Source organism: Nothoprocta perdicaria, unplaced genomic scaffold, assembly GCF_003342845.1.
Source record: "Nothoprocta perdicaria isolate Ctin4 unplaced genomic scaffold, notPer1 scaffold_27, whole genome shotgun sequence".
Taxonomy (NCBI): domain Eukaryota; kingdom Metazoa; phylum Chordata; class Aves; order Tinamiformes; family Tinamidae; genus Nothoprocta; species Nothoprocta perdicaria.
Genome location: NW_020455499.1, coordinates 2,895,766 through 2,908,110, shown reverse-complemented (window position 1 = coordinate 2,908,110; position 12,345 = coordinate 2,895,766). Strand labels below are relative to the sequence as shown.

At 38.4% G+C, this 12,345-nt stretch overlaps 1 protein-coding gene across 1 annotated transcript in view; it reads right to left on the bottom strand.

Annotated features, from left to right (window-relative positions):
• Positions 1–12,345, bottom strand: part of LOC112948589 (von Willebrand factor D and EGF domain-containing protein-like) — a 129,504-nt gene that overhangs the window by 54,252 nt on the left and 62,907 nt on the right. The window contains exons 15-19 of the mRNA XM_026040855.1: positions 11,036–11,286; positions 9,586–9,805; positions 3,965–4,102; positions 1,731–1,883; positions 117–284 (exon numbers count right to left, since the gene is read on the bottom strand). Of these exons, the coding sequence (XP_025896640.1) occupies positions 117–284; positions 1,731–1,883; positions 3,965–4,102; positions 9,586–9,805; positions 11,036–11,286 (930 nt within the window). The remainder of the gene's footprint in view (positions 1–116; positions 285–1,730; positions 1,884–3,964; positions 4,103–9,585; positions 9,806–11,035; positions 11,287–12,345) is intronic.

Here is a 12,345-nt window from a genome sequence, read left to right as displayed (position 1 = left end):
GAAAACCCTTAGTGATTGATTATAAAGTACATTGTGTTGCAACTCCACACTCTTCCACATTCTCTCACAGCCTTTGTCTGCAAAACTGGTTTAAAATTCCAAAAATCATGAGGTACCTGGGGATCTGGGGACTTTGGTACAGACACGGCCATTTCCGAAAAACCCTGCTGGACATCGGCCACAGAAGTATCCAATGTAAGGTGGTTTCCGATCGAAACACGGGACTCCAGGGAAACATGGCCTGTTGGCGCAGGTGGTAACGTATGACGGAGGTGCTGGGTGGCCTAACGAAAAGAAGGTCGAGCACTTTTAAAAATTATAATAAACCAAATGCACATGTAAAATAAAGCATGACTAAGCCTGGCTAGAGGTATACAACTGCTTATATTCTTTTAAAATATAATTAATGCAGAATGTTCTCAACCTGGTGCCAAATATTAGAACGTCCTGTAGGCAGAGTATATCAGAACATCTGTTTCTCATTAAGACAAGATTTATTAGTCTTCTAATTAGATGTTTTCAATTTTATTACTCAAAGTTGCTTGACATTTATCATGGATAATATAGATATTATAATTTTCAGCATAAGTAAAAGATTAGCTGAGAAGCTGCATTAATCAGACATACTTTTGTTCTTTTGTGATTAGAAGGTTACCATCAAACTTCACAGTACACATACCATACCTTTAARAATACCCTGTTAAGTGCTTATGTGTCTGATTGAGAAATCATCCTTAATGTGTCAAATATTATATGAAAAGAGACTGCTCTAATTGTCTTCAAATGATGTGCAAAATCAAACACTCTGGTAGTATATAATATTTTATCACTTATGATGTCACTAAATAGCAAGAGCGTATGAACTGCCTCAGAAGAGGTATTTAATGGAGTCAGGACAGAGGACAGATGAATAAAATCTAAGTGGTGATTGTAGATCTTTTTCATTGTCTCCAGTGAAGTCTATATCATGATTCTCAAGTATTTCCAGCATTATTCTTGTACCTTGCCTGCAAAAATACAATGGATGCCTGAAAGAGGCATATTCTGGTTAGGTCATGGAGGGCCTGGCACAAATATACAAATGAAGGTGAGAAAAAACTAACATTTTCATTCACATGTGACCTACATAGTAAATAGTCCCAGTTTCAATTCTTGAGGTCTTTACTTTTGCTAGAAAATCGAGAAAAGAAATATGATACTCATTAGAACCGGGTCTGTGTAAGAGGAATGTGTTTGCATGTTAGAAAGTGCATGGTTCCCCACCTGTTTTACTTTCTGCAGGCACAAACGTTCTCAGAGAAGCCTGGGCCACAGTCGTGCTCATACTCTGAGAGTCAACCTTTGTTTGTCTTCAAACACTGGTCCTCATTCAGTGACTTCCAGTGCAATGCAGAAATAAAATGCCACCTGTGTTAGGCTATGGCAAATTCCTGTAAGCTGTTGCTCATATTGCATTTCCTTACACTAAGCAGTGAGATTGGGAGTGATTTTGTTCCTTCTTGGAAGCAGTGAGATCGCTGGACTACCCTGATAGCTGTTACTCTAATGGCTTTCTGCCCATGTCAGTGTTTAGCAGTAATGCACAATGTGATGTACTGAGGAGGATTGTGTTTTGTTTTTCAGCCCTGTCTTGCTGATGCTTATGCTTACTGCGAGGATGATAAAGTGTGTGATCTCTGCATACATAAAATGCGTCATCGGGAAGAGATTCTGTATCACTGTACCCCTACCTTGTGTATCACTTCTGTTAATGCTCTTAACTGCAGGAGAATTCTTTGCCTCTAAGGGTTGCAGTAGCCATTCAACCTCAGTCGGGTTCAGATCACCTCTGCCATYGTTATTGTCAATGATGGACTCTTCTGTAACGTCAGCAGCAAGCACAGCTATAATAAGACAGTTCGGAGGCAAGGAAACAAGGTATTAAGAGCTTAGCTGTGATTGATGATAAAAAGCAACAGTAACAGCAAATCAGATAACCTGACATAAGTTTATTTCAGAAGCCTGCCATCAAACACAGGCAAATCAGATGAGTCAGCTGCTGAAATGCAGGACAGCTTTGACACAAATACAGAAAAAATTACTTTGCCTGAATTCACCGAACTTAAGTCATCCAAGAGACATAGTTAATATGCATAGGGATCTTTTATTGAGCATAGGGTAGGCAGTGTGCTTGCTTGCACAAAGATGAGACACTGAACGTTGGGGTCTGTGATCTGCCTGATTCCTGCTTCACTTTGAAAGCTTCCCTCTGAAAGCTGCCTTGTACATGTTTGTTATCTTCAGTTAGCTGAGCTGTCAACTTGGTGCACGCTAAAATGCACGTTCGAAAAATATGGGGAAGTCAAGGGGAAAATTGATTGTTCAAGATATTAAAGAATAATAATTCCTACCTAAATTTAAGGCAGCTTCTCAAAGGATTTGGGGATTGTTACCTTTACATGGGTATATGTTGTGAGGTAAACAGCTCTGGATYTCTTGGATCTTCTTTACTCTTAGAGAAAAGGCTGTGACTTTTTATATACATTAAGCAATGCAATGAACTACAGCCCTCTATAACAGCTATAAAATTGGTTCATATTCATCCTTCTGTCTCCTTGAGGATATCTTTCCAACCAGTGCTTCAACAAGGGAAGTATGGGTAGGGATGGTCAGTCTCAGAATAGAGAGTATGAGAACCATGAAGAATGATTTATATTCCCTTTTGGTGGAAAAAGAAGCACTTGGAGGCAATAACTAACTTTTATAATAAACATGCATTTCAAAAATAAAGATTTTTTTTCTGTGATTAAAAAAAAAGGCCTAAGGAGAGTTATGACTTCTCTGATATATTTTGGAAAAGGGCATAATTTTGTGTATCAAAATAGCCTTCCCTCGCTGGGCATATTAGCTACAAAAACACACTTGGGTGATGCAGATGCGTAATCAGCTTTGAAATGACTCATTGTTACCAACCACCAACTGTAAAGAAAACACTTTTGTGCAGACATTTGCAGTGTGACAGAAGGATATTCCGTAAAACTGCAAAGGCAACCCTGCTGGCCTCAGAACCTCTCTGTTACACTGCGTCTTTTTGCATCAGATTGTTTTTCTCTTGACCGACAGAACGAAGAAAAGTTAATATCTGCACAGTTCTTGTCTGTATTTTTGCCTTTTAGACATCTTTGGAAACACTAACAAAACATAAAACACTTCAAATACTGATTTGCTCCTCCTTGTCAACCCCATGTTACTTTTTACTGAAGGCTTGTGTGTGTACAACTGAAAAAGGCAGAAGCAGAGAGTGTCAGTGGGTCACAGCCTGTGCACTGAAGGGTCTCAGTGCTGCATGAAATCACTGTAGCTCCCCCTGCTAGCGATGCTGCTGAGGACAACCCTGACATAAACACTGACAACGTTCAAAATGTTCCTGGCCTTTTCCTGCACTGGTTGGGAACTGCATGTCAAAMATGAGCTCAGCAGCTAAGGATTGCTTCCTCTAACAAAAATATACCTCGAGCATGGAGGTGACATTCAGGTATACGTGAAGGGCTTGGACATTGACCTTGCTTTTACACTAGCTGTTGCTTGTACAGTTTTCACACAAAACAAACATCCTGTAGGTGCTGCAGAGTTGGTTCTCTAAGTTATTGTGTATTTCGGAGTAGATAGTTTTCAGCAAAAAACTCAAGAACCCGTGGAACATTCTTGGCAAATTATATAGCTGGCATATGTAAAATACTTTTTTTTTTTTTTTTGTATGCTAAGGTGTTTGTTCTATTAAAAATGAARTTAATCTGCAGTGAAAAATAGCAAATAGAGACCAATTTGCAAATACCCAGATTAGTATAGCATGATCATTGTCTGGCTTGGGTATTGAAAGGTCCAGTTGTGGAGTGAGTAGCAAAGTACTCATTAAAGGGAATAGCAGCAGAATTGAGTCCCATTTCCCCCCCATCTATTAGAACAAATMATGCAAAACACTTACATTTGCAATTTTTACCATCTCCCTCCATCCCAGGGGGRCAGATTCCACATATATATGATCCAAAGGTGTTCAGACAAGACACGCCAGGAAAGCAGAGATTCTCTTTGCATTCGTTCCTGTCTTCCTGACAAGTAAGCCCTGTGGCAAAAGCGAAGAGGAGGTTAATAATGGGGGAAGATTCCTTGTTTATTCCTCGGCTCAGATGTTCGATCAGACTCAGGCTTACCTCTCGACTGTAAGCTCATTACAGGGTACGTCACTCACGTTAGCACCAAATTCCCCACAGCCTCACTTAAACCTGCTTTTATCTCGCTGTTTATTACTGTCATTATTGGCACCAGAATGCTGAACTTGAGACAACTGCTTGTTGAAAGCCCTGCATATTAAAGCAGTGATTTCCTCTGCATTTTGCATCTTAGCTGCTGCTTTTRTTGTGTTGTTTATGGGAGATCTTTGTCATATATTTCAAAAGCCAATGTCACCATTTTGGCTGTAGGAGCTTGAGAGCTGTGTACTGACATGTTGTGCTTCTCATGRCTATGTGACCCTCATATTACTAATGGTTTATTGTATACCAACCTGAGTGAGTCTGGCTGGCTAGAGGAAAATTTTACTAAATAATCTGATTCTTAGAAGTACAGTTTTCTTATTTAAAATGAAAATTTGGAGGGACATTCTCAAAATTCCTTTAATCCACAGTTCTTGTGTTTGAAAGATAAGCTAGAATTTGAATCCAAAACAGCGCATATGGGCTACTATTGATACTGGAAACAAGTTTTTAAAAATTCCTTGAAGTAACTGATATTCAGACTCTGGATATGGATACCTACAGGGCAAGTTGACCCAAATGTTAAAATGACTATCTGAACAGCAAATGAACTGTAGGAATCAAATATAGTAATGTTAAATACTCCCTCAGGCTTCAGATATGCCTGCTGCTGTTCCTGTGCATTTGAGAAATCTTGCTTGGCTACTCCTGGTTACCAGAATACACAGTCCTGATAGCAGTTCTTAAGCCAGCCCTTGCCATCTGTATTCAGCAGAGCCTTTTGCACCTTGCAGGTCTACATGAGGAGACTGTGACGCTTGCTGGTGACACATGGATGCCAGGAACCTGCTTCAAGGCATTGCTTAAGGTAGGGGAGAATGACTTGTAGCATATCAGACATTCGGCCTTATCAGAAAACAAAATTTAGGGATAAAAGAATATTCTTTCTTCAAAGCAGAGATTTATCATAGTGGTGTGATTTACAGAAAGATGAAGACAGATTATTATTCATCTTCTACTACATAATCTTTCACTGCTTCAGCATTTCCGATAGCTTCCACTTGTGCTTTCATGTTAAAATAGCTTCTCCATGTAAGAAACTCCAATGGAGTTTCTCCTGGCTGAGATGCCTAAAAAAGCCAGTGTCTCCCCTCCCATGCCAGACTTCTCTTGTGGAAAAAGACAGACAGAACTAAAAAGGCCACCTCAAGCAAGGCAGTTCTGATTATGCCTTCTTCTTGCTTAGGGAAACATCCCTTCTTACATCATATAAGTTAAACATCAGTGAGTAAACAGCTAGTTTTGTGGAGATTACCTTATCTCTTTTTTTCCCTGCACTTTTGGGTTACTGGTTCTGTCATATAATTTAATTAGCAAATTTATAACATTAGGCTGCTTCTTTCTGATATGCTTTTTTGATGACAAATTGGGAAATCAATACACATCACATTATGGAAAATATTATATGGATTACTCTGTGATTAGATTAGTAATTATTTTCTTTCTCTGAATATTGCAAAAAGACTAAACATGAAACCATAGAATGAGAGTAGGAGTCCTACACACTGTCTATTTTATAGGGGACTATCTTTAAAATCTCAAAGATGAGAGAATTGCAAAAGACAAAGAAACATCATAAATATCAAACTAAATAAAAAAATCACAAATCTAAATTTTATAATGTAAAGGTGGAGCTATATAAGCACTTAATTTCACTCTTAAAGAGATTTGATTTTAAAAAAATTCTGGTAAATTTTTGGCATAATGGTAATCCAGCAGAGGCTGAAAACAAATGTTTGGGAAGTCTGAAACTAGGCTGATGGATGCTGAAGAAGCACCAGATTTGGACCAAAAACTGTCCATAACAAGAAATGTGAATTATTATGTGTGCAYGACCCCCCGTGCACTGCAACAAATAGGAGTCTTGATTCCCTTGGCACTGCTACAGTACAAATAAAAATAATAGGAAAAAAAGATCTTTAGGTTTCTAGGTTGAAACCTCTGTTTCTGCTCCAGCTCTATTTCCCTGTCTCTGCATGGGAAATTGGCTGAAAAGATAAAGTCCTTTTATGCCTAGAGAGGAACTGACCACCTGCAGCTGCAGAAAACAGCTTTTTGATCATGTTTACATTAAGTTGACTCTAAAACAAACACTACCTAAGTTTGAATCTCATTGGAGGATTCTATGGTTACTATATACTATGAAACAAATCTTGATTTTTTTCAGTTACAGGGATGGGGTTTGCTCTCAAGCAAATGAAATTCTTTCAGCAGCCATAAAGAAGAAATAATAGAAATTATCATTAGCAGCATTGAAAGAAAATGAATGAAGCTTTGAATGTACAATAAGATAAACATGTATAAGTCTCAACGGAAATTCAAAATATTAATAATGCTGGAATCATCCTTCTCTCAACTTTTCCAATGGCTTTTGTTTGTGCATTGTTCCCATTCCTGCATTATATACTTATATTCCCTGAGATACACAGATGCACTTGAATTGCTGCTGTTTAGCAACACATTGCAGCTTCTCTTGCAGTGCTGTTTGGGAAGCTCTCAGAAGAGTTAATGATTGGGGTTTCTTTTTCTCCTACCTGTTCACTACCATTTGTAAAGATTTGATGCTGAAGTGGTGTTGTCACTTGAGCAGTACAGCATTGCCTTCTCATTAGATTATTGATGGTTTTCTGGGGAATTGAGACGCAAACACAACATCAAGGATGAGCTTTTATTGTTGTCACAGAACATGCCCTGAAGTAAAATCATCTGCCTCCCAGCTGGCTTTCAGCTCCACTTGCTTATAATTTTTCACCCTCTATTAAAACTTTGAGATGTATTCCTGTTTCAGTCAATCATATCTTTATTTTATTCTTGTTGATTTTGCTGTTTTGTGCTTTAGAATTTTGGACCAGGGAAGCAGAGCAAAAACAATACACATTTATTTAAATTGATAAGAAATAAAGACTTTGGGAAAATCTACTTTTTCTTGGGTCATCAAGATATCCTGCACCCTTATTTTTGGAGTCATAATGTAGATGTATTTTTCTTTCAAGTAGGGTTTCTTTAAGAGTTGGATATTTCATTCTTTTTTTTGTTTCTTTTTTTAAGAGAACTATATTTCTGAAAATGCTCCATGTGAATTTATAAACAAGGCATTGTAATTATGGCAGACATTTCATGTGGAATAATAGAGCTTGACTTCATTCCACCTATATGCAATACTGCAGAAAGTGAGAAAAAGGGCAGCAGCGTGAATGTGTTGGGGAAGATGGAACAACAGCAGCAGACCCACAGAACAGATTCACCCTTGGAATTATGTTGCGTTTTACTCACTTATTCACCTCCTTGTAGGCAATGAGGATTGTTCCTCATTGTCCGAATGTTTAATTGAATACACCCGAAAAGATTCCGACATTTCCCTGTTCTCAAAGGAATATTATTTCTAGAGAATTTGACAGTGACATTTGATGTAAGATTTTGGTGGGGGAGGCATATTTGTATTTTGATCAAACATTCTGTTTCTATGTTTAAGTCTCTATGCTTAGGCTTAAATATTTTTGGATCATTAGCATCTCTTGTGGCATCACTCACCTTGCATATTAGCATACTTTAGTAATGTTGCAGCATTACTGTGAATGTGTACTATCTAGTAATTATGTAGATCCTTTGGACCATGTTTCTGAATTCCTAATTTTCAATCATTTTTGCTTTTAAATCCTGCTGCACTTCTACAGGTAATGAAAACTATACTGTGTGATAGAAGCAAACAAAAATGGTTTCAGGAATTGCTGAAGGAGAGAAAGTCTATTTTTTTCTTAAATAAGTCCATTGAGTATAGAGTTTCTTGCAAATATGCCATATATGTAGTAATAATTCTGTGCATCTGATGTGATGTCTTCTTGATTTTCCAAAGCTATAGCACTATACAGCAGCAAGCATTATGAGACTCATGAATTTATATGTGCTTTCATATGTGCACTTTTTCAATAGCTTCAGGTACTGAAATGGGAGCTCAACTTAAGGTATTGAGTTTTATGGAATGATTGTGATCCAAGATATACTTTAACATATTTTCAGTTGGCACCTTTCACCCTGGGAAGACTGATTTGAACCTGATGTGAAGGGGTAGTAACCCCATGGTGCTACTTTCTATGGTGGCTGTGTGAATGGCCACCTTTTCTCTTAAGTGACACCGATGCTAGGAGCCCTGGCAGAAGGGCAGAAGAAGGACTGAGGATACATGCTGACTGCAACGTCATTAGGCTAAGTGTAGAGCTGGTCTTCGCCTTCCTTCCATTTTTAGCCCTCACTTGAAACACAAATTTCTGGCTTGTCGTTAATAGTAGGGGCCCCCTGAGTAGATTGCTATACCAGCGAAACATAATTGCTTCAAATTAAAAAGTCATATGAGTGATTGGCAGGATGGACCCATCATTCAAGGTGATCAGGCGGCCACCTGACAACTTGATTGGAAGATGTATCCAGTTGGGAGCCTACTTAGGCATTCTCAGCACATGAAGTCTGATGGAGTGAACATAGCCCTACAGACACATTGACATTGGGAACTGTGAGCTAAGCCGCTCGCACAAGCTGACAGGATGAATCTCATGGAAGCTGCATGCAGTCTCTATTTCTTGGCCTTTCCAGGTTTTATTCCCATCTTGATTACAGCATATGTCTTGCGTCCATCTCCTTGGTCATCACTGCATTTTGTTCTCTAAGTCTTCTTGTTTTTCATTCTGCATTCTTTGACAGATCTTTTGTTGTAGTGATCATTTCTCTCCCCTGCATCTCTTAAAACAATATTGTTGTCGGCCTTGAGAAGTTTGAAGGACTTTGTTCCATCAACCTGTGTGACAACTCAACAGGCTTGTGCTGTTCTAAGGTTTAAACTGAATGAAGATTTATTTTTACACATTTTTCATGTCTACTTGTCCTTCCTGCACCTGGAAAAAACACTAATTTCCGGTTTGTCTCCTTGGTTGAATTTAATAAAATCTGTTGGAGTGAAAGAGTGTCTTGGATCTTCTGTCTCTCTTCATCTACTCATTCTTTTCCTGGCTCATCTCATGAATGATCAATAGGGAATTTGCCAGGTAGCCAGCAAGATCAGGGTAGTTCACAGCATCCCTGAATGATCATTTTATGATCATAGAGCCAGAAGTCAATCTTTCTTCCTCGAGCACGGACAATTAAATAGCTATTTTTACATATTCTCTCTCTGTTTAAAGCTAGGACATGGGAGCACAAGGGGATACGCAGCCTCATTGGCAGGTGCTTGTGGTCATGCTGCACTCTAAAAAGACTGAGGTACAATCTGCAGTGAAAACTGAGATGAAAAGTGATGTGTTACCTTCCAAACCAGGGGGACATTTACAGACAAAACTGTCCACACTGTCCACGCACACTCCACTTCCACAGGGGTTTGATTTGCACTCATTAATATCCTGCTGGCAAAATTCTCCATCAAATCCGTTTGGACATAAGCACAGATATTCACCGAGGCCTGGGGGGAATTTGATGTTGGTAACACATGTTCCACCATTGCTGCAGCTGCAAGGCTTTACCAGAACCTGTGGAGGGCAAAAGGGAGTCATGATAAGACGCTTCTGAATAATCGGAGTTGAGAGCTGTTACCCTTTGGGAAAGGACAGATTTACAGTACAAATACGTTATACAGTATTATGAAAACTTACTTCTAACCAATTTCCTTTGTCTAGATAGATGATCTTACACTCAGCATACTTATGTGACTGAAAGCTTGACTTTAAAGGGATTTCTTTTTATCGTTTATGGGCACATTCTAACTTCTTACAAGAGAAAAAAAATCCTATTTGCTATAACAGCAGTTGCTACACAGAATCCGAGGGCAGGATTTGTTCCTTATTCTTCAGAGAAGAAATGAGAAATCTTTTCTCTTTGCTTGCCTGCATATCCTCTTTAGTGTTTTTGCCATTACAGATGGCTCCCGGGCAGGAACCTGACTGAGGCATTCCTTAGCTTTTCTCTATTTCAAGGAAGAGGGGCCTATAGTTATGTTACCTATTAACAAGGACAGCATTACAACAGATTTGAGTCTCTGCATTATCATATTTCATTAAACATAGATCTAGCTTGAAATATTTCCATTACAATCATATCCAGTCTCTGTTTTCTCCTTTGTTGTCTTCTGGTTCAGCAGATTGGTATTTTTGATGGTAGTTGTTTGAATGGATAAAGATTTGAAACTACAGCAAAAAATACTTTTCCTCACAAAAATGCTCATGTGTTAAGAGACAACAACCCATTTCATTAGCTCATGCTATCATGGGATTAATGCTAGGTTATACAGTAAAGACAAAGCAGTGCACGAGCACTACCACAAAACTTAAACTGTGGAGTAATGACATAAGAGCAAGGCATCCTCTAAAAATATCATTGAGAATGAGTTATAATCTCTCTTTTATAGCTAAAACTTGGTCTTTTATGTTATATGCCTTTTATTTTTCTATAATCTGAAAGCAGAATGTGAATTTTAAAGCAGATTAATGAACCATTAACAGGCTCTGCAAGAGTGTTCTTTCAAACAGCAATCAATAGCACTCTCTTTTTCATTGCATATATAGTTTCTATGTTCTCAGAAATATTTATTCCATTAATTGATCATTATTGCTGTGCCCTGTAAAATACACTTATGAGGAAATAGCTGAAGTCTTAGATTTTAAGACAGTAACGAATTATTAACTATAATGACAATTGTACTAAAGCACTAACATGATAAACAGTTTTTTCGGCTTTTTTGTTTAAAGCGTTCATTTTCTTACCTCAATAGAGTATCTGCTCTGTGCATTGCATTCATCTGACACAGTGAATTCAAAGGTCTGCGTTTCTTCTGAAACAACTTTCCAGATGAGAAGGCCAGCAGGAGAGAGCCTGGCATCCTGTGGACCAGCCTCTAAGATGAAGAGCACAGCTGACCCTTCCGGATCCAGTGCTACCAGCTGGTAAACAAAATTCTCCCCAGTAAAGGTCAGCAGTTGGCTGGAGGGGGCTTGGAACACAGGAGGCAGGTTGTCTAAACAGCAAAGACAAAATATGATTATATAAAGTCAAGTTTCTCCCACATACACATGCACAATGCGGTTCTTTGTAGGAATGTCCTTCATGAGAAAAAGTACAGAAATATCCTGAGACTGATGGAGGTTATTTAAATGTTAGAGGCAGCAAATAGCTTCACCAGAAACTAGTTTCTTCCTTCTGTTTGTCTCATCTTCCATACTGAACTTCTCTACCATAGTGAACCTTGATTTCTCTTGATGGGCTTCTGATATGCAAAAGATCAGACATGATTTCTACAGCCAACTGCTAGTCTGTCTTCCCAGTTCTTTCTAAAACATTAACTRTATCTCCAATAGTTACGTGTGTAAATTTATTCTACCTACCACTCCATTTGTTTAACTGTCTGTCTAAAAGTAAGTGAATGAATTTTTGAAGTGATAAATGACAAATGAATTGGGTGGGCAACTCAGGGGAAAAAAAAATAAGCTATGTAACTATTCCATTGAGCAGACTGCATTACTAGGTACTATTACAGTGCTGAGGTGATCTCCATATGTCCCTTCCAACATCAGTGGTTCTGAGTGGTAGTTGAGTTTGAGCAGTTTGACTGAATTTAGTCACACAACTCAGGGATAAAAATCTCATTGACAGTACACGTGCTACAGTGATACTGGGGTTCTGTCCTGTCACTATTGTCATTGTTATTCCTAGTGTTGTTGTTGTTTATGTTCAGTATTTTCTTATAAAGATGAAAGCCAAATTGCACGTGGCTATTTTATAGACAAACTTTGCCTGCAGATACTTACAATATAAAGAGGTAAGAAAGACAAGGTAGAGAAAAGAAGTATTACAGTTTAAAATTGGAAACCCAAGGCAGAGTTGAGTACCCTGAGGAGACAGCAGCTCTGTGCAGGGCTGGCAATTTCATCTCGGTGATTTAAGACTCCTCAGTCTCAAGCCATCTTTTCCTTCTTTAGCCGTCAGTACAAATTAACGTACTGATATTTAAAGGAATCATCTCATAGAACGTAATGCATCCATTGTTTTAAGTTAACATTTCTCCTTCCAAGCATTA